Source organism: Solea senegalensis, linkage group LG7, assembly GCF_019176455.1.
Source record: "Solea senegalensis isolate Sse05_10M linkage group LG7, IFAPA_SoseM_1, whole genome shotgun sequence".
Lineage (NCBI taxonomy): Eukaryota > Metazoa > Chordata > Actinopteri > Pleuronectiformes > Soleidae > Solea > Solea senegalensis.
This window is the reverse complement of record NC_058027.1, coordinates 24,610,866-24,635,595: the sequence shown is the minus strand read 5'-3', so window position 1 is coordinate 24,635,595 and position 24,730 is coordinate 24,610,866. Positions and strand designations below refer to the sequence as shown.

The 24,730-nt window shown below is 42.4% G+C and overlaps 1 protein-coding gene across 7 annotated transcripts in view; it reads left to right on the top strand.

Annotated features, from left to right (window-relative positions):
• Positions 1 to 24,730, top strand: part of dmxl2 (Dmx-like 2) — a 42,277-nt gene that overhangs the window by 15,115 nt on the left and 2,432 nt on the right. For 2 of the 7 annotated variants that reach the window (XM_044030383.1, XM_044030381.1), the window contains exons 19-54: positions 80 to 307; positions 560 to 846; positions 963 to 1,135; positions 1,240 to 1,891; positions 1,976 to 2,305; positions 2,818 to 2,937; positions 3,157 to 3,292; positions 4,342 to 4,452; positions 4,565 to 4,734; positions 5,254 to 5,351; positions 5,462 to 5,627; positions 6,133 to 6,397; positions 6,701 to 6,903; positions 7,066 to 7,473; positions 7,892 to 8,074; positions 8,175 to 8,471; positions 8,573 to 8,764; positions 8,880 to 8,956; positions 9,266 to 9,396; positions 9,818 to 10,063; positions 10,891 to 10,974; positions 13,558 to 13,748; positions 13,849 to 13,982; positions 14,074 to 14,159; positions 14,926 to 15,127; positions 15,414 to 15,531; positions 16,908 to 16,973; positions 18,439 to 18,525; positions 18,970 to 19,091; positions 19,189 to 19,327; positions 21,464 to 21,524; positions 21,651 to 21,778; positions 21,932 to 22,009; positions 23,434 to 23,525; positions 23,622 to 23,674; positions 24,172 to 24,389. In XM_044030383.1, coding sequence (XP_043886318.1) covers positions 80 to 307; positions 560 to 846; positions 963 to 1,135; positions 1,240 to 1,891; positions 1,976 to 2,305; positions 2,818 to 2,937; positions 3,157 to 3,292; positions 4,342 to 4,452; positions 4,565 to 4,734; positions 5,254 to 5,351; positions 5,462 to 5,627; positions 6,133 to 6,397; positions 6,701 to 6,903; positions 7,066 to 7,473; positions 7,892 to 8,074; positions 8,175 to 8,471; positions 8,573 to 8,764; positions 8,880 to 8,956; positions 9,266 to 9,396; positions 9,818 to 10,063; positions 10,891 to 10,974; positions 13,558 to 13,748; positions 13,849 to 13,982; positions 14,074 to 14,159; positions 14,926 to 15,127; positions 15,414 to 15,531; positions 16,908 to 16,973; positions 18,439 to 18,525; positions 18,970 to 19,091; positions 19,189 to 19,327; positions 21,464 to 21,524; positions 21,651 to 21,778; positions 21,932 to 22,009; positions 23,434 to 23,525; positions 23,622 to 23,674; positions 24,172 to 24,389 — 6,332 coding nt within the window. Of the gene's footprint in view, positions 1 to 79; positions 308 to 559; positions 847 to 962; positions 1,136 to 1,239; positions 1,892 to 1,975; positions 2,306 to 2,817; positions 2,938 to 3,156; positions 3,293 to 4,341; positions 4,453 to 4,564; positions 4,735 to 5,253; positions 5,352 to 5,461; positions 5,628 to 6,132; positions 6,398 to 6,700; positions 6,904 to 7,065; positions 7,474 to 7,891; positions 8,075 to 8,174; positions 8,472 to 8,572; positions 8,765 to 8,879; positions 8,957 to 9,265; positions 9,397 to 9,817; positions 10,064 to 10,380; positions 10,570 to 10,890; positions 10,975 to 13,557; positions 13,749 to 13,848; positions 13,983 to 14,073; positions 14,160 to 14,925; positions 15,128 to 15,413; positions 15,532 to 16,907; positions 16,974 to 18,438; positions 18,526 to 18,969; positions 19,092 to 19,188; positions 19,328 to 21,463; positions 21,525 to 21,650; positions 21,779 to 21,931; positions 22,010 to 23,433; positions 23,526 to 23,621; positions 23,675 to 24,171; positions 24,390 to 24,730 lie in introns of all 7 variants that reach the window. The other 5 variants (XM_044030387.1, XM_044030382.1, XM_044030386.1 and 2 more) reach the window with 5 other exon arrangements.

Here is a 24,730-nt window from a genome sequence, read left to right as displayed (position 1 = left end):
GAAATTATCCTACTACTTTTTTTTTATCTAGATGCTTTTAGCTTTAGGCTAGCTACAATAATCCTATGTCTCTGTCCAGATGAACCAAGCCCGGATTACAGCTTCCAGAGTCAGCTAATGGTTCCCAATCAAGTCACGAATCCTGACTCATCTCCTGAAACCTCTCCTGTCAGACCTCTGCCACGATCGGCCTCTTCAGCCAACTTGCAATCAGCCAGCAAACTCATCCTCAGCTCCAAGCTGGTGTACAGCAAGCGACTGGACCTGCCCCATGGGGTGGAGGTTACCAGAGCTACCCCGTCTGCAGGTTCGGATAAGCACACAGTTAAATTAAAAGCTAAATAAAGTTTTTTCCCCCCAACATTTGACAATATCAGGTGATTCAGCAATGTAATCTGAAAGCTACTGCTTTTAAGCCAGAAAGATACAGAAATAATTCTGTATTTGTCACATGATGAGTGCAAGAAGCCAAGAAATTAGTTTATTGCAAGAAATTGCAGGACAAGAACCACTAAACCTTATTGACTTTATCCTTCTCCTGCCTTCTTGTTTCCGATAGGTCATCTTAGTTCCTCATCTATCTACCCCGTGTGCCTGGCTCCGTACCTGATTGTCACCACCTGCTCTGATTCTCGCGTGCGTTTCTGGCGCTGTGCTGTGGAGGGCGATGACGGCTATAGTGAGGATGAACACGACAACCGGGCGTACCGATGGGAGCCTTGGGCTCTGATGAATGAGGAAGAGGACAACAACAGTGCTGTGTGTGTGTCCGGGCGGCCCGTAGCTGTGTCCTGCTCCTACACTGGCAGACTGGCGGTGGCCTTTAAGCAGCAACAACAAGGACAGGTATGGCATTAGAGCCTGCAGTGCCTGGTTGACTGCTTACAAGTGTCTGCGGTGTCTTTAAGTTTGATGTATTCTAAGAAACTGCACCTTTCAACACACTCTTGCTGTGTCTTCAGCTGCAGGGTTCTGTAAAGGACTTCTCAATGCATGTGTCCATTTACGAGTGCGAGTCTACCGGTGGCTCCGAGTGGGTTTTAGAGCAAACGCTCCACCTGGACGACTATGCCAGACCTACATCCACTCTAGATCCGAGAGTCAGCGTGGACTCCAACCTTTTCGTCTACAGCAGGTCAGGAGGGCTCTGCCGAACTGTCTTTATCATATTCTCTCTGCCACTGTATGTTAACCACTTCTGGTGTCTCATAAGTTAATAATATTTCTTTTCATTGCCAGGACTGACCTGTACATGACTAGAGACCATAGCTCCCCCAACATAAAGCACTATGTGCATCTGGACTGGCTGTCAAAGGAGGACGGATCTCACATCCTCACTGTGGGGGTTGGATCCAACATTCTCATGTATGGCCGTATCTCTGGCGTGGTCAATGAGCAGACTAGCAGCAAAGAGGGGGTGGCTGTCATCACCCTTCCTCTAGGGGGCAGTATCAAACAGGGTATCCGCTCCCGATGGATCCTGCTCCGATCTGTGGACCTCTTGTCTTCAGTGGATGGTACACCGTCTCTGCCAGTCTCTCTGTCCTGGGTAAGGGACGGCATCCTGGTGGTGGGTATGGACTGTGAAATGCACGTTTATGCCCAGTGGCATCAGGACAAGAAGCCCGGGGAGGGAGATGAGGGCAACCTGTCATCTGCAGATATTGCTGGAGGTCAAAGCACAGGTTTCCCCTCAGTCTTTGAAGGGAGAGCCAGGTCAAAGAGTGTGTTTGAAGGGAGTGCTGCAGTGGATGAGGCCCTTCGTGCCCCAGCAGGACTTCAGGAAGGGGGACTGTTTGAAGCAGCACACTCCCTCTCGCCCACCCTACCGCAGTATCATCCCACCCAGCTTTTAGAACTCATGGACCTAGGCAAGGTTCGCCGTGCAAAGGTGAGTCACTCGAAAGTCACTAAACGCACAACAATGGACTTGTATTTGTATACACTGTATAATGCGTGGCTTTTCTCTTCATAGGCCATCCTTGCTCACCTGGTGAAGTGTATTGCTGGGGAAGTTGCCGTAGTAAGGGATGTGGAGGCAGGTGAGGGTGGATCCAGGAGACATCTGTCCCGCACCATCAGCGTGACCGGCAGCACGGCAAAAGACACCATTGTGGCTGGCCGCGATGGAGGCAGGGACTACACTGAGATTAATTCCATCCCTCCCTTGCCGCTCTACGCGCTCATGTTGGCAGATGTCGACACTTCATACAAGGGAGCAGAAGAAGCTGTGAAGGGATCCACGGTTGCTGATGGTGAGAGGGCACAGAAATCCGCAGAGGACCAGTATGCTGATCTTTTCCAGGTAGGTTTTAAAGAATCTGATCAGAATTGGTATCAACATCCCTCTTGAATGATCTGATCACATGCACAACAATGTATAGGTCTTAATGCACTAGGTCCTGTTGTAGTATTACAGTATTTTTACACTTCTCAGGGCCATATGTTGAGTTATTTGCAGCCACTGCTTCAATATTAACACTTCTTAAACACAAATGTCTTTTTTCTAATGGCTAAAATAATATTTAATTTCACATTAGTGTTTATTCGCACTGTTCCTTCCCCCTCTTTTCCTCTCCATCTCTTCCTCTCACTTGCACAGACACATTGACATCTGCTACATCTGTACAGCCAAACACATGAAACACATGAATCATTTTTGTTCTTGTAAACAGAAACAACTTCAGTGTGTACTTGGACTTAGCTCTTTCCATTTGTCATCAGATCTCTCTGGATTTCCTCGATCAGGCCCAAAGAGTTTGATCGTACAGATGTAGTCCACTGATGCTTTTAACTGTTTTCCTCTTCTCTTAACAGTTACCAGCAGTTACCACAGACGACTTTGTCAACTTTGCCACGGACAAACCAGAGAAGAGGTCTCGAGTTATTAACCTCTCTCAATATGGACCTACTTACTTTGGACCAGAACATGCCCAGGTTTTGATTTATTCTCATATTTGCTATTAAAAATAGTTGTAATATTACAGTTAAATCCATGTAAAATCGAGAGACCAATATCTGAATTTGCAACAGTCATTTTATTACTCAATAGTTTGATGACGGTGAACAGGGTAAAATATTGGTCAATAATTCAGTGCATCTCTGGTCTGTTTCTTGTCACTGGTCTTTATTTACCCGTTTCCCTTGTGTGCCCAGGTATTGTCCAGTCACCTCATGCACTCTAGCTTACCAGGGCTGACCAGACTGGAGCAGATGTTCTTGGTGGCCTTGGCTGATACCGTTGCAACCACCAGCGCTGAGGTCACGAGCTCCGCCGATCAACAATACACAGGTTAGCAATGCTTGCACGTTACAAGTCACACAAGTTACAATCATGCATTTGTGGTACAGTATGTACAGTGGATTGTATGACATTGGGTGGATAAATAATAATATCGTACCAAGAATAACTGACGTCAAAGAGTGTTGTGTCTGTTTGTTTTTTGTGTTTTTTTTTTTAATTGAGGATAAATTATCTCCACATTAAAATTATATTTCATATCACACCAAACACACTGATGCTTTTATTTCCCCCAACGTGGCATCTATATTCTACAACTTTCCAACTTCCCACACAGTTTTTATTTATAGTATTTATTTTATGATTAAAGCTGATATCTATTTCATTGTAAAAAATATTAAATTAAATTAAATTAAATTAAATTAAATTAAATTAAATTATATCAACTTGACAGTTGCTGTTGCAGATGAAGCTTTTACATTTAGCTGTTACCTTAAAGTGTCCCGATATGCCTGAGCAGGACACTGCTTTATCTTCATTTGCAGACGTGGATGAACAAAGTAATATTTTCATTATTGTTTTTATTCAAAGAACGACGCGTAATAAAACTGTACCTGTAGAATGAGCTAGCACCCGATGTTGCCCTTGGTAATGTTGTATTAAAGTTGACTTAAGGTTGTAGACATTAAAACTAAGCATCATTTCCTTGATTGTGTGTTCCTCACAGTTATCTCCAGCCATCAAATCTTCATTAATACAAACAACAGAGCTTATACTGTTCCTCTGTAACTGTCTGTAAACAGACGCAGCACTTTTTCCATTATCTTTTGTCTTTCCTCTTCAATTTTCCATCCTATTTATTTAGTCTTTTGAGAGGAAGATGTTAGCAGCTTGTTCCAGACCTTAGTAAGCACAGGGGGGGAGGGGCGGGGTGAGAAGGTTCAGGGACAAGAGACACACTCTCTCTCTCTGACAAAATTGAATGAACTCGAGTGATACTGGAATTGTAAAGGTATATGCTGTCCAACTGCCTTTCAAGAGTGTTGTCTGTGCAATAAAAGTAACAAAGCTGATGTTTCCCTGATGGTGTGTTTGAATAGGTGGTGAGGCTCTGGATGAGTGTGGGCTGAGGTACCTCCTGGCTATGCGTCTTCACACTTGCCTGCTCACCTCTCTGCCCCCTCTCTACCGCATGCAGTTGCTCCACCAGGGTAAAACATACGACTGCTGTTAAATATCTTTCAATGCAGTCCAAATTTGTTATGATGAATTTCGGAACTATAGAGATGTCCTTTTTACCCTCGTCCTCTGTCGCTCTCCCAGGCCTGTCAACATGCCACTTTGCGTGGGCCTTCCACTCAGAGGCAGAAGAGGAACTGCTGCACATGATTCCAGCCATGCAGAGAGGCGACCCACAATGGTCCGAGCTCAGAGCTGTTGGAGTGGGTTGGTGGGTCCGCAACATCAACACTCTGCGGAAATTGGTGGAGAAGGTACTAGGACAAAGCTGGACTCAAAAAATATATAGAAAACTATCACCTCATGATTTTACTGTGTATCCTGCCAGGTTAAGACTAATACCAGCTTTGCAAAGTCTACAAGTATGTTCCCATAAGCTATTGTCTCAAAAATTTGAATCCGTTCAAAAGTTGAGTGTTCGTATTAAGTGTTCCTGTCATTTATGCAGACACTGCATTTCGACCTGCACTGTTTGCAAGAGTCAAAGTCATTGTGACATTCGCTGTATCTGGTGACAATCGTTCTTCCCGGTACGATCAAGCTAAGCTTACAGTGTACTCTACATTTATAATGAACGTCTGGGTTTCGGTTGTAATACTACAAGTCTAATGGGTTGCCAGAATAATGACGCAACTCCTCCGGCCGGGACAAAAAAATATATTTTCTTTATGTGACAATAACAAAAGGTAATGCCAAGTAGCCAATGGTTATTAATGATAATAATAACTAAAATTGAATTCCCTGATGCATTTATGATGTCTGCGTTTAATCAGTTAGGTAAAGCTGCCTTCCAGAGACACAATGACCCTTTAGATGCTGCTCTGTTCTACTTGGCCATGAAGAAGAAAGCTGTGCTGTGGGGGCTCTTCAGGTCAGACGCTCTTCCTTGAACGCACAATTATTTTTGAATTGAGCCACAGTTTTTATTCAAAGAACACCATTATGGGATTTGTGAGCTGTGTGATTTTTCTCGTCTCCCAGGTCTCAGCACGATGATAAGATGACTCAGTTCTTCAAGAACAACTTCACTGAAGACCGCTGGCGGAAGGCAGCTCTGAAAAATGCCTTCTCACTGCTGGGAAAGCAGCGCTTTGAACAGTCCGCTGCGTTTTTTCTTCTGGCGGGATCACTCAAAGACGCCATCGAGGTGAGAACACGTACACACGTACTTCATTCAACAACACATAAGACACACAATGTATTTCTCTCTTTCTTGTGTGTGCACCAACCCTCAATATTCATTTCTCTCACAGTGTAAACAAGCTGAAGTACACTATAGATTGGGGAGGTGTGTGAGCGAGAGTAAATCACCACATCAATAACGGTGCAGATAATCTGTTGCTGAGAGAGTATTCTGCAGCCTTTAAATCACCGGGGGCCAAAGTCTAAATTACACTGATAAGAACCATAAAAATCCTGCATAGTTTTCCTTGGCCTGTGGTTTCTCTATCACACAATCAAAATATGGAGATAGCAAAAAAGGAAATAGCATGAGCTGTTGGTGTTTCAGCTGTATGTATTGGTACCAGTGGCAATTACTTCTTACCTCTTTTAAAAAATATATAGATATATCAAATGGCTTTACATAAGTGTACACATTGCTTGTACAAACTACAGCATTATTAACCCAGTCTATTTTCCCTGTTGCGTAGGTGCTGTTGGAGAAGATGGAGGATCTCCAGTTGGCTATGATAGTAGCAAGGTTGTACGAGGCCGACTTTGAGAGTTCGTCCACATGCCAAGGCCTCCTTTACGAGAAGATGCTGGGCTGCAACCGGGACGGAAGCGGTTACCACTGCTCCAGACTTCACCCTGACCCATTCCTGCGCAGCATATCCTACTGGATTATGAAGGATTACACCCGAGCGTTGGACACACTGTTGGAGCGAATCCCCAAAGAGGATGATGAGCATCCTGGTCAGTTGGTTGCAGATGGTTTAGTCGCTGTTGTGTGATCAGCAGGAGTGTGACAGTGAGCGTGTTTGTGCTATACGGTTTAGTTCAAGCTGTGATCCAAATGGAAGATGATCAACACAGAGGGGGGAACAAATCAGTGCTATGCTGTGTTTTTGGGTCAAGTTATGTCCTATTCCAGTGAAACAGTGCAAACACACATAGTGACACTCAATCAAAAGATGTGGAATCCATTGAAACATAATTGCATTATTGTCCTTTTTTCTTTTTCTCTCTCTCTACTGTCTCTTCATCTCCGTGTGTTAGATGACATGGTGAAATCTTGCAACCCTGTGGTGTTTAGTTTCTATAACTACCTGAGGACACACCCTTTGATCGTCCGTCGCCACTTCGCGAACCTAGAGGGCACAACTACAAGCGTGGGCCTCACGGCTGAGAGGAACAGCGCAGACGAGATCAACCTCATTGAGCGCAAACTGTTCTTCACAACTGCCAATGCACACTTCAAGGTGGGCTGCATCAGTAATTTATGCATTAGCTTCTACTTCTACTTAATATAATGCCTCCTTTTCATCTCCTCCTCTCTGCCCTGGATGCTGTGGCGCACACACACACAAACACTCAATGTTGCTGTAATTGGATATTCAATATCGTATCTGAATCTTCTGCAGGTGGGCTGTCCAGTTCTGGCTCTGGAAGTGCTATCCAAGATTCCCAAAGTCACCAAGAAGTCTGGCTCCTCGCCTCTCAGCAAAGCTTCTTCCAAGGCCAATGTAAACTCAACCCAGCCCCTGGAGAATGGCACCCAGGGAGGTGTTGACTGGGGCTCACCTGCAGCCCCTGCCCCTGCCCCTGCCCCTGCCTGGGGAGGAGGTGATAGTGTGGGTGGGTTGGACTGGAGCCAGCCTTTGGTCAAGGTGGAGGAGGATGACCTGAATCTGGACTGGGGAGATGATAAGGAATATGATGATGAAGATGACGAAGATGATGGTCTGAACATGAAGAAACCAGAGTTTGAGACCAAAGCAGATGCAGGTCCAGAGAGTGCTGGGTCTAAACTACAGAAAGCAGACTCACAGGTAGGAATTATTCTAGAATCCACTCAAAATCTCACAACTGCAAATATTTTAATCAAAATAGAATGATGGTGTATATTTTGTCACCTCCACACTGCTCTCTCTATGTGTTTCAATATAGTAGTGTTTACTGTCTCAGGCATTGCTGCTGTATACTCACAAACACTCCCTCAATGAGGTCTGATAGTATTGCATGAAGGAAGTAGACTGAGGTAGACAGTGTATATATAATGGTAAATCTTGAATATTTAAAATCAACTTACAATCTGTTGAGACATGTGACAAGTAGCTTTGGATTTATAGAAGTTACTTCCTGTCATCAGTTACCTGGGATATAGAGGTGTTTTGCAAGGTTCAACCTTGAACTAGATGTAATATCTTATATATATATAATATCAAAATTAACTCACTTGTGTTTCAGGGTGAGTCAGAGGTGGATGTGATAGCCGAGCAGCTAAAGTTCCGTGCCTGTCTGAAAATCCTGATGACAGAGCTGCGTACACTGGCCACAGGCTTTGAGGTGGATGGAGGGAAGCTCCGCTTTCAGCTCTACAATTGGCTGGAGAAGGAAATAGCTGCCATGCATAAGATCTGCAACTACAAGGTATACTTTGGTATTACTTCATGTTGCTTACCATTTACATAGTCATTCCATATGCATGCTTTTTTGTCCTATAACCACAAATGTCGTCATTGACACAAAGGTTGAAGGAAAGGAGGAGGACTCGGAGATGGAGCGGTGGGGAGAGCATACAGCATCAGTAGACATATCAGATGAGGCCCTGGAGCAGTTAGAGGCCGGGGCCTACGAGCGTCACCAAATGGAGAGACGTCGCCTCCAGGCGAAGCAGCAGCACTCCGAGAGGCGAAAGGCGTGGCTGAGGAAGAACCAGGCCCTGCTCAGGGTGTTTCTGTCCTACTGTAGCCTTCATGGAGCCAAGGGAGGAGGAGTCACCTCAGTTCGCATGGAGCTTCTCTTCCTTCTGCAGGAGAGCCAGCAGGTACCCATGCACGCCATTATTATATTATACATGTGTTATGTGCTTACAAGTAAACAATCTCTGTTCAACAAAGTCAATCCTCTCCCTGTCTCACTCTGTAGGAGACCACGGTGAAACAGCTGCAGTCTCCTCTGCCTCTGCCCACTACACTGCCTCTGCTGTCAGCTTGCATCGCCGCCACCAAGACGGTCATAGCGAACCCCGTTCTCCACCTCGGCAACCACATCCACGACATCCTCCACTCCACCATTCTCATGGAGGCACCACCGCATCCCGACATCATCGATGAGCGGGTCAGAATTTAAAATTAAAAATGTCATTCAAGTTAACCGAATGGGAAGTTACACATTTTTATTAATAATAATAATAATAATAATAATAATAATAATGTCTGTTTTTCACTCGTAGGTGAATGCTCTACACACACTAGCCGCTTCTCTGTCCGCCTGCATCTATCAGGCACTGTGTGACAGCCACAGCTACAGGTAATCAAGCCACAACTTCAGTACTGCCTGCAAGATATTAACAAAATACCTTACAGTACTTTAGTTTGGAGTGTGTTGTCACTATTCAGTCTCCAGTGTACATTCTCCCTGTGGGAAGTTAAAAGTTGGTAGCTTGGGGAAATTTGCTCGATGCAAAGAACCACAAACCAACAGAGAAATAAATTGTTGTGTCATTTAATTGTAGGAAAGAAAACCAATGAGAATTTTTTTCCAATATGTTGAATATGTACAGTTTGTTTGTGTTCTGTTTGGGACTCCTTGTCTACCTTTCTGTTATTGGCTTTGCAGTAGCCAGACAGAGGCCAACCAGTTTACAGGGATGGTGTACCAAGGTCTGTTACTCAGTGAGAGGAAACGACTCCGCACCGAAAGTATTGAAGAACACATAACTCCCAACTCGGCTCCTGCACAATGGCCAGGTAACAAGACATAGACAGCTACTCGTTTTTTTTGGGGTCAATTTGAGTAAATATCTGCACCATCAGTTGCTGTTTGTACATTTTATACATTCAATAAAACTGTTCCAGAATACACGTAGAATACACAGATGGACAGAATGTCTGAGCATCAAATATATGTTTGAAAAGTATGAAAGGCAGAGGGTGAGGACGAGCAGAGCAAAATTGGCAGTCTGTGTTTATGCAGAGTGGCAGATGGTGTTCTATAATCAGAGCTTCATGGCCTCAGGGAAGGAAACAGAAAGACGGAGACAGCTCATGCCACCATGCGAATGTATAAGTGTGCTCCATATTGTGCAGAGATATTGTTTTGTTTTGCAAAAGACTGTTCTATCTATCTATTGCACAAACCGTGTTGTGTGTGTCTGGGTTCTGTCTGCAGGTGTGTCGTCCCTGATTTCTCTGTTGACGTCTGCCAGGGAGGAAGACCAACCAAGGCTCAACGTCCTGCTGTGTGAAGCGGTCGTGGCTGTTTATCTCGCGCTGCTCATTCACGGCCTGGGCACGCACAGCAGCAATGAACTCTTCCGTCTGGCCGCACATCCTCTCAACAACCGCATGTGGGCCGCTGTCTTTGGAGGAGGGGCCAAAGTCATTATTAAGCCGAAGAGGCTTGAGACCCCACCAGGTACAAAATAATCATTTTGTAGTTGTCTTATCTTTATTTCCATCATGTCCTTGTCTTCTTATGTCTTTTCCATGATCTAGACATCACCTCTCCTTCACCCCTTATACTGCTCTACCTGTTGTCTTCCTCTCCATTTGTTGGCTTTCTACATCCTGACCTATTTCTGCTCAGACGCCTCTGAAGGTCATCCCTCTTAGGTCTCTATCTACATATAAACACAGATATTCACCTAGGCCTGTCCTTTTGATGCTCAGATGCTGCTGCTGCTGCTGCTGTGTAGTCTTTTGTGTTAGTTTGCCCTCTGCCCTGTGTCCCAGTGCCAGCTGACTTTGAGGCAGCCAGGCCAGAGGAGTCTCACGACGAGACAGGAAGACCTGAGCAGTGCAGCCTCACCCCAAACCCCACTCCCATCCCTACTGAAACCCAGCGCCCCAAACGACCTCCTCCTCCTCCCATTTCAAGGGGAGAGGGGTCGGGCACTGTGGCACCAGCACCTAAGGCCAGCTGTGAGTAACTGGGCTGGTGGATTGCAGTGCTGGTTTGCAGGATTGCAGTGCATGGTAATTGTTACAGGTTTGCATTGTTGCAGATGCTTGACTTAGCCTTCTCTCTTTTGTGCAGCTGCTACTGAATGTCCATTACAAAACAATTAAGCCCACTAATGCTATGAAGACAGTCATCTGTGTTCTGTCATCTGTGTGTTATGACGGTGCAAGCAGCTGTGTGTTGTCTGAGTGTGAGCGTGTGTGTGTATTGCATTGCATGTCTGTGTTGTAACGTCCCACCTGTGCTCATCCCATTGTGTCATTTCTGCTGTACCACTGAAGCAACTGCTGGGCCTATTCAGGATTGTTCAGAAGCGAAGGCTGAGCAACCCTCTCAAGCTAAATGTGAATCTGACACTAAACCAGGTACAACTTGAGAAGTTAATACACTCATGAAATCCCATTGTAGAGTGGGGCTGTCGCAGTACTGTCTGTTCTCTTACTAAAACTAAACTTTTATTTATACTGCTGTGATGTCCCTCGCGTGCTGTTGCTTGGTCATAGCCTTGGCATCTGCAGTATCATCGATACACACAGTTACACAAGGTACACAAAACAAAGGTCCGGCTAATGTGACTGAACCTGATACAAAACATTATTATTTAAAAAAACCAAGTTATTTTCTCTTCCGTCTGTGATCAGCTGCTCTGCCTCCACTGCTGCGTACCATGTAACTGCAGGGAGAGGGGTGGGAGTCAAACACAAACAAAACCAACAGTCAAAGCTGAGCTGAAGTAAGCCTTAAAGTCAGAAGTGGTGCAGATATTGGCTGTGATGAACTGCAGTATTGCCATAATCGCGACAGCCCTACTGTAGAATGTAACTAGTTCTGTTCTCTAGCATTAGATATTTAAACTGGATTTACTGTGTAACAGTAGTGAGAGGTAATTCCGTGTGAATTGATTATCCCGTTAGAAGTTGTAGAAAATAAGCCATTTCCTGAGAAGATTTTGCTGTTCTCCGAGTTTGACATAGAATTTACATAATTTCTTAGTCCAAAGCAATCCTTGCTTACACTATTTGTGTGGGAGGAAGATACGAGCTGGCATTTAGACTCCGTATCAGTGTAGAGTTTGAGACGGCTCTCGACAGAGCCAAGAGCCTTTTGAAGAGCTGGATGAGAGGAGGATTTTAAATACCAGCCTGTTGATAGGACTCATTTACTTACATGTTAAGACTCTACCCTTTTTTAGCACTGCTGCAAACTTACATGATGCATGTCACGAACAGACAACCTGAGGCTCATTTATGCTCAGTGTAACATGCGAATACAGGAACAGATTATGCCTTTTGCATGTCTTTCCTCCGGTTATGTGCACATGTTCCTTAAGTTGTAGCTACGGTTTTTGTTATTGGCATAAACCTGCTACTCTGGACTGCCCTCTAGTGGAAATGTACAGCCAGGTTTACTTCAGGAGCGTCCTCTTATTGTTGACAGTAAGGCTGGGCAATAATTCAATAACAATATATGGCATGATATAATTTTCTTCAGTGTATATCAGTCTGAGGATGTTCAACATTTAATTAATATCTTTCTTTTTTATTTATTTTTCTTGCGGACAGCGACGGCGTCGTCATCTGATATCGCTTATCACTCAAAAAGCAGCATAAATGAGCCTTTTTACAGGCGTTCATTTGTTGACGCCTCCTTGTCATGTTCAACTTAACAGCCATTTTAAGCACAATAAACATGTTACATTCACTGATCTCATTGTGTTTGCCCTCCTCCAAAGGCTGTGGATACAAACAACCTGCTTAGCACACAACCGCTCAACAAAGGCTCTGTTGTTTGATGCCTTTTTCTGTGTGTATTTTTTTATTAACTGACTCGGTGTAATGGTCTGTGTAGTATGTGTGTGTCTAACTGCACTGTCCACTCTGGTTTGCGTCTTGTCTTGTTTTGTCTGGTGTGATGCCAGAAATAGTCACCCAGGATAACGGTGCAGGTTTGTGCACAACCCTAGTGTGTCTTGCACTGTGTCTCCATCCTAAATGTCTGTATTTGTGCATTTGCATCTCCTCTTTTCCAAGTGTATTTTCTTTCCTGTGCGATGACTCCATTAAAAAGTCATAGAACTTAAACGTTATATCGCAGACAGTTTTCCGGGATCAGCAGATGCAATACTACTGTCGATATCAGTCTGATACTGAATATCGGTATCGGGGGGAAAAAGTAAAATCTGACACAGTCTTAAAAAACAAAAAATTGCATAAACGCTTTATGAAACAGGCTACAGACTGTAAAGTAGAGATCAACTGATATGAGTAGCTCTTTGGCTGATGCCAATGCCAATCTTCTGATAAAATAAAGGTTTTATAATAACATATGACACACAAAATTCCATTTCTTAATATATTATATTTATTAAAACAATCGTATGGTCTGACTCTACAATCTGCATTTTGTGTCTGCAGTGCAATGCACTTGTAAATTTTAAATAAAAACAATTGATTTGATAAACATGTTATACATGAAAAGACCATCAAAAAACAAAACTTTGTCAAACAACCCTTTTGTTTTAGAAACACAATTAAAGACTAAGAATTTCTAAGAATTGACCAGTGCCAATGATTCTGCTGGTCATAGTTTGGCTTTAAAGTCCTTAAAACAACCAAGAGATAAATGACTATATTGGACTGATATTGGTATTCAATTAAGGTTGTGATATCTGTATCGTATCGAACCCCAAATAAGTGGATGAGCCATCGCTAGACAGTTATACGACTGGAGTGATAGTTTTTCAATGCACCAAATTCAGCTCTAACATGGATTTACCGTTTATTGTGCTCTGTGTGCGGTGTGGGATTGAAGCAGGTCCCTTCTCTCTGATCTGTTTCTCGACCGTCCTGAAGTGACACTGAGTCTCAGGCTTATTCACAGCAGTTGTCCGCTGCTGCACAATTGGCCTTTTCATAAGTACTCACTCTCCGTTCTCCTTCCGGGTCCAGTAGCTTCCCCTCAGCCTCCAGCAGAGGACGTGGACAGATACAGGCGCAGGTTCAACATGAGGATGCTCGTCCCTGGACGCCCCGTAAAGGAGACGCCGGCCAACCCTCCTCCTGTGCCCACGGAGAGACCCACCTACAGGGAGAAGTTTATTCCTCCGGAGCTGAGCATGTGGGACTACTTTGTGGCCAAAGTAAGAATCAGAACGTTTATCTATATGAAATCTACTGATGCGATCTGTCAATCGCAGTCTTCAGGCCGCATCTTTCGCTCCATTATTTGCTTCCTTTCAGCCCTTCCTGCCGCTGTCCGACAGCAATGTGCTGTATGACTCGGATGAAAGCGAAAACGAAGATGACGAAGACGACGACGACGCCTTCCTTTCTGACACGCAGATAACGGAGCACTCTGATCCCAACTCCTACAGGTAGAAGCCAGCCTTTTTGTTTTCATGTCAGGTGTTTGGTAACTTCAGTTTTTAATCTCAGTGTCTGTCTGTCTGTCTGTGTGATGCATAGCTGGGCTCTGATCCGCCTGGTCATGGTGAAACTGGCTCATCACAATGTCAAGAACTTCCTGCCTCTGACTGGCCTTGACTTCACAGGTAATCTAATTATTTTTTGATCCCAAAATAACATTTAATTTGAGAATCATTTGAACAAACATACATAAAAAAACTATTTATTGCTGTTGATGTTGATTGTATAAAGCAGCTGTAGCTGTGTAAAGTCACTAATTGGCTGACTGTGGTGCAGATCTGAATTTAGACACGATCATGAACTGGACAGATCATCATAAGTCATTGACTATTACCATGCTTTGATAGAGCTGTTGTATTTTAACTGGCACAGATTTTTTTTCAAGCCTTTATGGCACTAAGTCCTTGAATGCAGACCAATTACATTACACTGTCACTCGATCAGCTTTTTCAAAATGACACCCACACTCCAGGAAGAGACAAGAGAAGAAAGCGTAGTCAGTAAAGACTGGTGTGATCTGAAAGGAGAAATATAGACATCAGAGAGTTTTTAGATAACAGAACGTTGAAAAATATCATTTATTTCATTTACTAAACCAGCTTGCACACTTAATTTTACAGAGTTATTTTTTAAATGTACAACCTATGCACTTTATTTTGAATTCTTTGTATTTGCAGGCCCGTGTTATTTTTCACCTGAAATGAGAAAAGAGCATTTATTTTTTCATTAGATCATAGGTTTATAACCCCTCCAGTTCTATGTGAAAATCTTTGATCAGACGCTGATACGGATATATAACACATTGAATCGTAACACTTGTTACACATTATGCTCTGGACTTTCAGTTGAAGACATTTTCTCTATCTGGACTTCCTCTACCTTATGTTTCAGACCTGCCAGTATCGTCCCCTCTCTGCAACGCCGTGTTAAAGACTTTGGAGAACTGGGAGCAGCTTCTTCTGGAGCGAATGAACAAATTTGACGGCCCGCCTCCCAACTACATTAACACTTACCCTACTGACCTCAGCGCAGGAGGTGGCCCTGCCATTCTACGGCACAAGGCCATGCTGGAGCCAGACAACACACCCTTTAAGTGAGTATTAAAAAATAAAAATATTCAAATACATAGACATACATCATGACACGCTGGGTCAGCGTGTCGTGATGTATGTCTATATATGTATGTCTATATATAATGTCTATATATGTATGTCTATATATAATACATCTAAATTTGGTTTTATTTTAAAATTCAGAATATACATTCATACCATTAACTCTCATTCAGTGTTATTGGCAATACATGACACCAGAGTAGCTTTTAAGTGTGCGTAATCATTTGCGATTGACATATTTTTGTCTATATTTTTTTCTTTCAGGACAAAGAACCACCAGTCCTTCCCAGCCCGGCGTCTTTGGCACTTCCTGGTCAAACAGGAAGTTCTACAAGAGACGTTGATTCGGTACATCTTTACTAAGAAAAGGAAGCAGAGTGAGGTCAGTGGCTCACAGTGACTCAAGGAAACGTGAGCTTTTGTATTTCCCCACTTTTTTTTTCTCCCTACTTTTCATCTTAACATTCATTTTGACTGAAAGTGCCATTATTTTTTATTTAACAGGCTCATCAGTTCCTATTTTTATTTATTTTATTCATGCTCACATCCTCTAAGGAAGTCACTGTATTGCTCCAAATCAAAAGTATAGAATATTAATTTTAAAAACATTTCTAAGCTTTTTTTTTTACATTTATCTACTGGAGGTTGAAAAGTTAATTGTTAAGCATTGTAAGTTAATCTTTTAACCTGTGTTAGTGCCACAATCAACATGAATTACTGGATTAATAAAACATGTACAATATATTTAACATGCAAGGTGGCCTAATCCTAAAACAACATGACACCCATCTTGATGATTTTAATCAGATACTTGCAGCCAAGAAATGTGTTGTCAAAAACTCAAGAATATAATTTTAATGTTGTTTTTTTTAAAAGGTATTTTAGTGTTTTTGAAAAATAACATTATATTGATTTATTTTAATAATAAATACTATTAATATTAACCAAATAAACCTCCCTGACATATTTTCCACACTGTAGACACATAGGGAGCAAATGTATAGACAGTAACTTAAAAAGTCATTCCATAATTATGAAGTATATTTGAATTAGAACATTTTAATCAGTATAAATTCTAATTTATTTGTGTCCATATCACATCTGCAGTTGTTATCAACACGAGTGGAAAACAGAAACTACGCACTAATCGATACAATCTTTTGCAACAAAATGTTCTTATGTTATCACTGATCTTTATATAAAGTATATGAAGAGCCCAGGTCTTTACCCATGTATCTAAATCCATCATGCGCATTTGTGATGAACAGAAAAGAGCTCACTCAGCAGTTATCTCTGTTGCTATTTATTGTTATTGCCGTTATCGCTGCTCTGACCCTGCAGACATCTTTAATCAAGAACAGAACACTTCTCTGATGTCTGGAGCAATTCATGACTGTGTCACTTTGATGGCACACTGTCGCTGTAGCAGCCTGTTCAGAATTAGACAAAACACACTGCTTTTTATCTCAGATCATTCGTTATTTATTATTATTTTTACTATCTCTTGGTAGTTAGCTGAAGCAGTGAGCTCCACGGCTCACATGTCTTTACACAACTGCTGCTCCATGCTAATGAGTCTTTTATCACCGAGTGTGAACATCAAAAGATCCTGTCAATATGTTTCATTTTCTTTTCATTTCATGTTTTATTTATTTTCTTCCTGTGTTTGTGCATGTGTTTTCTGTTGTGCCGTGTTGCCGTGTTGTGTGTCTATATTGCCTCTGTGTGTATTGTGTTGTGTTGTGTTGTGTTGTGAAGTCTGTAGAGATCCATATGGACCGTAAAAGCCCAAATGGTGTAGCAGGAGCTAGCCATCCCCATAAGGTAGTATCATTTACTGTACCAGCCCACAGGCCCTGGCTCTGTCTGTCCAGCTGTCTGCCTGTCCAGAGGAGTCACTGTAAAGCCAAGTTTGAAGGAGAAGAGCGTCATATTCATTTATTTATTTATATGCTGTATATATTTATATTTATTAAAATAGGGTGGGGCTGGGCAATATGACTATGGTCTGCTTCACAGTGGAAGCATAGCATGTGTGCCACTGCTGCTTTCCATCACTTTTGCCCACGGGTCCTAGCAAATATAGACGGATAAGATCTGTTCATCGTGATACTGACATTCGACCACCTCTCATTGCAGGTTTAGTGTTTACACTGAATCTGAGTACACGAAAAACACACAAACAAACAAATATTATATCTTTTAAACTATTTTAGCACCCATGGACCTTCTCTTTCACCTGACAGAACAAAAATCACATGTTTTATGAGGAACACATGGAATTTGAAAATGTAAAAACGTTTAATTTCAAAGATTTCGAAAAATAACAATCCTTGGGGTCATTTCTGACCCCACTTATGCATCTATGGGTTAATATTATATTAATAATAATAATAGATGAGCTATATCCCGATATAAAGCTGGATACAAGCTTTTTTCTCTGAGCTTGTGAAAAGTTTTCTTCTTGTGCTTCTCACAGGACTTCACAGATGCAATAAGACATTATCTTATCTCCTGATATTGATCTAATATTGATATATATACCCAGCTCTGATCAGAGGTATCAGATAACTGAGTGAAGCTCTTATTGTCTCCTCTCCAGCTTGGACTGAACGTGATTCCACTGGCAACTTATTTTTATTTATTTTTTGCCATAAAATCTATTCAAGCCTCTCTTCCGCTAAGATCTAACGTCTGATCCTTTTTCTTTCAACGGGGCACCTTTTGTATCCACTCACATAACCTCACGTTCAATGCTTAACAATAACATAAAGCTACCAGTATTTCTCACTCCTTTCTCCCTTGTAGCTGGACTGATTCTGACGGACCAAATGCAAAAAAGAAAAAGACTCCCATTAAGAGAGTTGGCACATTGTGTACAGTAGACCTTATTACTAACTTGCATGCTCACTGTCAGGACTGTGGGAAGCTTGCTAATCATGAAGGATTATCGTCAATCAACAGTCAGAACTGTCGGTGTTTGATTGTACCGTGTATCACCACATGTTGCTTTCTCCTATGATTGTCCCGCTCTGTCTTTGGGATTGTGGTCGAACTCAAAATTGAACAGAAGTTGAGGATTTTTTTTGTAGAGCAACACAATGACCCAAATCAAGTGATCATTTGACTCTGTTTTTCTCGTTATGGAATCTAATGTATTCATAAATCATAGGCCTCTGGGCATTGATTTATGAAGGCAGAGGGAAACCTGTGACTTTTTTCTTTTTTTCTAAAACTTGATTTCTTTGTGTAAACCTTGTAGTTTTTGTTTTTCCCTCTCTTTGTCCAGGTGGAGGCAGATCTTGGGTATCCTGGAGGCAAAGCTAAAATCATTCACAAGGAGTCTGATATCATCATGGCTTTTGCCATCAATAAGGTCCGTCATTTACGATTTTAAAAATAACCCTTAAAATTAGGACATTACAGTCATATGATGCTTGTATAAAAGACACTGTAGTTCTATAAACACGTCATCACTGACTGTCCTGTCTAAACTTAGAACTTGATAGGATTATTGTATATCTGCTCCTGGTCTCTTTCTTCTGTCTTCTTCCTCTTGTCCTTTCAATCCCCCTCTTCTCCTCTGTCCCCCATTTTTCCTTTCACCCCCAACCGGTCATGGCTGATGGCCACACATCTTTGAGTCTGGTTCTGTCAGAGATTTCTTCCTGTTAAAAAGGAGGGTTTTTTTGCCTAGTGTTTGTGAATTGTTGCGTTAACATGAATGCAATTGAATAGATGACATCTGTAGACAACTTGAAGATATTGCCCTGTCCACACACCTCATTTTTTCCTCCTCCGTGCTTCTTTTCTTCCTCAGGCCAACTCTAACGAGATAGTGCTGGCCTCCACTCATGATGTCCAGGAGGTGGACGTGTCCACTCTGGTGGCTGTCCAGCCGTACACCTGGATAGGAGAGGAATTTGACAAAGAGTCCCGCAGGTCAGACTCAGAGCAGAGTTCTTTGGCCGATTCAGTTAACGGTTGTTTCTTCAGACCTTCCGAGTGACCGCGTTGCGGCTGTGTTTTTGTTTCACAGCTCTGACGACGCAGACCATCGCTCGTCTCACACCAACATCGCGCAGACGAGCTCTGCCCCCTTTGCGCCGCCACAGATGCCGGTCTCTGCGTCCATGCCGTGGCTTGGCAGCGGGCAGACCAGCATGGGGGCCAGCGTGGTACGTAGTTACTCTGTTGCACTGCAATTATTTGATTTAATATAGAATATGTACAGTAGCTTTTGAGTATTCAAAATGTTCCACAACACACTTTATATCTACATAAATCCGTATTTGTTTTCTAGGTAACAATTCTTACACTGTAACCACCGCTGCTTTAATTTCTTAAGGCAAACCCCGTAGGAAGAAGGAATTATTCTGTAATACTAGTTAGCCAGTGTGTTGTATTTATTTTTATTTGACGTTTATTGCCATTTGCTGCAAGTTCTGCTGCTGAAGCTCTCCCTGTAAAACACAAACCCACAGGAGACCCATACAAGGCAACAACTCCCATGATCCCATGCTGTGTTCTTCAAACTAGGTCATTCTGAGTGTTTTTAATTCAATTAAATATGTGACGGTACAGCATTGTGCTGCAGGATTTACAAACCTTGCACTTCAGATACAAAAAATGTTCTCCTTAAAATGACAAAATGCAGTTATACCAATTATAAAATGATCATTATACGTTTTTTTTTTTTTTTGGACCATATCATGCTGCTCTACTTCCAATGAAAACACACAATCAAGTCCAGCAGTCCATGCAGTTTTTAGTTATTGCCACTAGGGGGAAACTAAGCTCTCTTGTAGAGCTTGTATGCAGGAGATTACCAGCTAAAAATTACTTTACACTTTGATTTCCTAAAAAAATGTGATAATGTCCATAATAAAAACTTTAGCTTTTGCTGTATTACCACCCAGTAGCTTTTAATGTAAAGTTTAACCCTAACCCTTATTGATTCCCCGTAGGAATTGCACTCAACCACTTACGTTTAAGATCTGCATCCACATTTGACAGAAAGAAGTGTGCGTGTTTTCAATTCTTGTCATTGTTGAACCAAACTGAGCTGAGTCGACTAAACAGCTGGCCTGCTGAGTCTATGCGGGCTGATACAGGGAGGAGGTGTGTTTCCATGGCAGAGATGGATGCACATAAACACAGATAGCAGCAGCAGCTCTCACGGCAAAGGACAGGCCGCGACCCAAGGTGCAGATCTGCGTCACATGCACTCGCAGCCTGGGTTCTCCATGTCCCAGCCGTGTTGATAAATGTTGAGCACGATACACGGAGCGAGACAGAACAGTGGGAGTCGTACAGGTTCAGTTTATTGTGGAGGGAGGGGTTCCTTCAGTGTGTATTACAGATCCCAGCTGTTGAAGTCATGTGCAGGATGTGACACCAACAGCGTACACTTGAAATAGAAGGAAACTCCTCGATCTTTTCTGTTTGTCAATAAAAAATGAAGTATTAAATGTACTTTTGTGAACCTGTGAACGGGCTGTTTACAGGGATCATACAGGTGCTCGTTTGTATTCTCTGTGTACTGTCAGGACTGAATAGGCTTGACAATGGGCAGCGAACGGGCTTGTATTTGTCCTTAGAAAAGTCCAAAAACCCTGAGTTTACATTGCAAGCACAATTGTCTACTGCAGAATGACACGGCCCCGACTACTAGTGTTAATATCTGTTGATTTTGGATGATAAACACCATAATGATGCAACCATTATGTAACATTTATCAACTCCCACTCCTGTCGAATGACAACAAAATGTGTTTATAAGCCGGACTGGGACCAAAATGTTTGGATAAACTGGACAAATCTAATCACAGCAGAAATGTTGATGAACTGAAAAAGGCTAAAGTCTTTGAAGAATGCTCACGTTTGTTGAAATGATGCGTAAACACTGTCAGCAGCAGCAGTTAAAATGTTAAAAATGAACTGTCAAACTGAAGTGAGAGCAGAGAAATTGGCTTTCATTTTAGTCGGGGAATTACATTTCAAACTGACATTTGTGATCCTTTATAAACTACTTATGCACCAAAGAAAATCAGCAATTTATCAAGGCAGGAAGGAATTGTTTATCCACTGCTGTCTCCACCAGTTAGTAAAATGTTTATTTTGTCACTATATTTGTTTGGATTTACCTCAGTGACACAAATTTACCAAACAAGGCAGCAGGAGTCCAGCAGCTCTTGTGTCCCCGTGAGCCAAAAAAAAAGATGATTTTTCATATGGATTAGTGGTTGAGTGGTTTCCATAGTTTAGAGTTTGCAAAACCTTAACTATGACTGAATTTCCTTTCTTGTTTTTCAGATTATGAAAAGGAATCTAAACAACGTGAAGAGAATGACATCCCATCCCATATATCAGTATTGTAAGTGGCCACAGCGAGTCCATGGCACGTTACAGTTTCTCTTATATTCCACCCATTTATCTTGTTCTTTTGTCCCGATTTTCCTCTTTCTTTGTGTGTGTGTGCACGCTTGTGACTTTGTGTCAGACTTGACGGGGGCTCAGGACGGCAGTGTGAGAATGTTTGAGTGGAACAGACCTCAGCAGCTGATTTGCTTCAGACAAGCAGGCAATGCCAGAGTCACCCGCCTCTATTTCAACTCCCAGGGCAATAAGGTAGATACACACACACAGACTCTGATAACACATACACACACAGTCCCACAGATACTGCAGACACACACTCACACACACACACACACACAAACAATGCCTGTGTTTTGTCTAAGTATTGTGAGTGTTAAAAATGTCTCTGTGTTACTCTTGTAGTGTGGAGTTGCTGATGGAGAGGGCTTCCTCAGTCTCTGGCAGGTCAACCAGACGTCCTCCAACCCCAAACCCTATCTGGTGAGGTCACTTCCTGCCTCTCTCATGCACAAATTGAACAGAAGTCATTAAATTTACAGTCATGTTTCCTCACATTATACATGTTAGAAAACGGTGGAGTGTGTGTGTGTGTGTGTGTGTGTGTGTGAGGACAGCAGTTGTGGAATCACATAGTCGCTGTTGTCTCTACTAGGGATGTGCCAATACAAATGTTCACTTCCGATACGATACTGATATTGCAGCCTTGAGTATTGGCTGATACCGATATCGATCCGATACGATATCAGCACGAATCATACATACTTTAATTACTTATTTTGCATGTATGTAATGTAATGTTATTTTGTAGTGTGGAATGTTAGAATCGGCTTGATCAAGTGATGTTACTTAAACAGAGAACAAGAGTCAGCTACAGTAGGTATGAGAAAACTGACCCATTTATTATTAACCAATTTCCATAAGTTTTAACCTTCATCATAAGAATATTCGATTTTTTGCCATAATTTCCTACAGTGGTTAATTTCATCAGGAGGAAAGTACCAAGTGCTAATAGGGGTGTTTTTAGAGCACCCGTGTTTCACAGGTAACAGCGTGTCTTCAGAGAACACCCTCCTTATTTTCACTATTTTGGATTAGCCCAACCCACACAGGGTGAGTGACTCGTCCCGCAGGTGAACCCGGAGCTCGGCCCTGCAGACGTACTCAGCTCCGTGTTTAGCTTCAGGACACATTTAAAACACAGAACGCTCTTGGCATGGCTGTTGTTTTAGGTATTATTAACAAAGGGAGGCTGTTGAAGTAGACAGGTGGCGCTGGTTTATGAAATAATGTTGTTTTAGCAGCTCGCCTCAGGACGAACTAGCATGGCGCTAACGGCTAACTCGCGCTCGTTGTGCGGCTTCGTAGCCTCTGATTTCAGAGGTTAAAGAAAAACAAATTAAACCTCTGAAACAGCAGTAGCACACACGCTGTTGTTGTGATCATGTGGGCACTACATGCATCAACACGCAGAGCCCACATGATCACAACAGGCGCTGCTGGGTAGAAGTGCTGGAGCGGAATGTATTGCATGTATCGGAGCGCTTATATCGGAGATTTTAGAGGTAGATATATCCGATATAATCCGATACTTGTTTTTTGGCTGATATCACACCGATATCAATATCGGATCTGGACACCCCTAGTCTCGAGAGTTTGTTGAACAGGAAGTTTGATTACAGGTGCATTTCCGTTTATATTCTGAATAAACACAGTTGAACAGTGAACTTCATTGGACATTGGTGCCCACAAAAGCCCCCAGTGTCTCAGAGCAGATAATGTTACTAAATTTTACATGATCCAAAACCTAACTTAGAAACACCAAGTGATATTTATATCACTTTACAAGGACACTTTGATATTCATTCTTCTTCTTATCCCTATCCTTATCCTGTTCCTCCCGACAGAGTTGGCAGTGCCACACAAAGACCTGCGGTGACTTCGCCTTTATCACATCCTCCAGCCTCATCGCCACAGCTGGCCAGTCCAATGATAACAGGTTAGAATCTGAACATGGCTGCTGCTCCACTACTGCTGTTTTTTTGTACTGGTGATACAGACTTGCCTGATATTGTTCTTGTTCATTTATGTACAGAAATGTTTGCCTGTGGGATACTCTGATTTCACCAAGCAATACCATGGTCCATGGTAAGCAATCACAAACCTGCGTTCATTTGTTTTTGTTGTTTTTTTGTGAGACAACTAATCCGTTATCTATTCAATGAAACACACAGACATTTAAAGATCTAGTAGAAAACTGTATAAAAATCACCACATATCCTGAGGTTATTTACCTTTGGCGATTTCTCTTGTTGGTTATCTTATTTCTTTGCCTGTGTTTGGTCTTCGTGAACCGAAACACACAGAGAGAGTGGCGTGGAGCTGATAGACTGTAATCAGCACTGTGTGAACTCGGTGGTTTGAATTTGAACAGACATGTGTTTTATCTTTTAAAAGATGTGCATGGCAGCTTTAAGAAGAAACATTCATATCTGAAAAAAGCGAAAGATATGAACACAATTTGATACGTTCAAATACTTTTCTGTCGTTCACGGGGTGAACTGAAATAATAAATAAAAAAACATCATCATCATGATTTGTAATCCACTGTCACATTTCTCGCCGCCCACCCACCCCTCACTCAGCATTCCCCTGCCATGAGAACGGGGCCACTGTGCTGCAGTACGCTCCCAAGCAGCAGCTGTTAATCACCGGAGGCAGAAAGGGATTCGTGTGCGTGTTTGACATCCGTCAGCGGCAGCTGCTCCACACTTTCCAGGCCCATGACTCAGCCATCAAGGCCCTCGCACTGGATGCCTTCGAGGACTTCTTTGTCACTGGGTCTGCTGAGGGAAACATGAAGGTGACTCACTCACTCACTCACTCACTCACTGACCTGCTGGAACTGGATTTGGAGTCCGACACAGTCGTGCTTTGATTGCACACTGAGGGTCAAACCTATATAAAGAATATGAATAAAGTATTGAAATATAGGACATAGACTGCAGCTATTCAGAGAATAAGGAATAAAGCAACAATCTACAATGCTTAACCACCTCTCATAAAAGAAGAAAACATCAATATTTTAGAAATCTTTCAAAAACTAAAAATGTTATAAACTGAATTCACCTTTTTATACCCAATTTGGAGCCGGGATTTGATGATATTCAACCACTAAAACAAATCTTTCTGTTCAGGAATGCA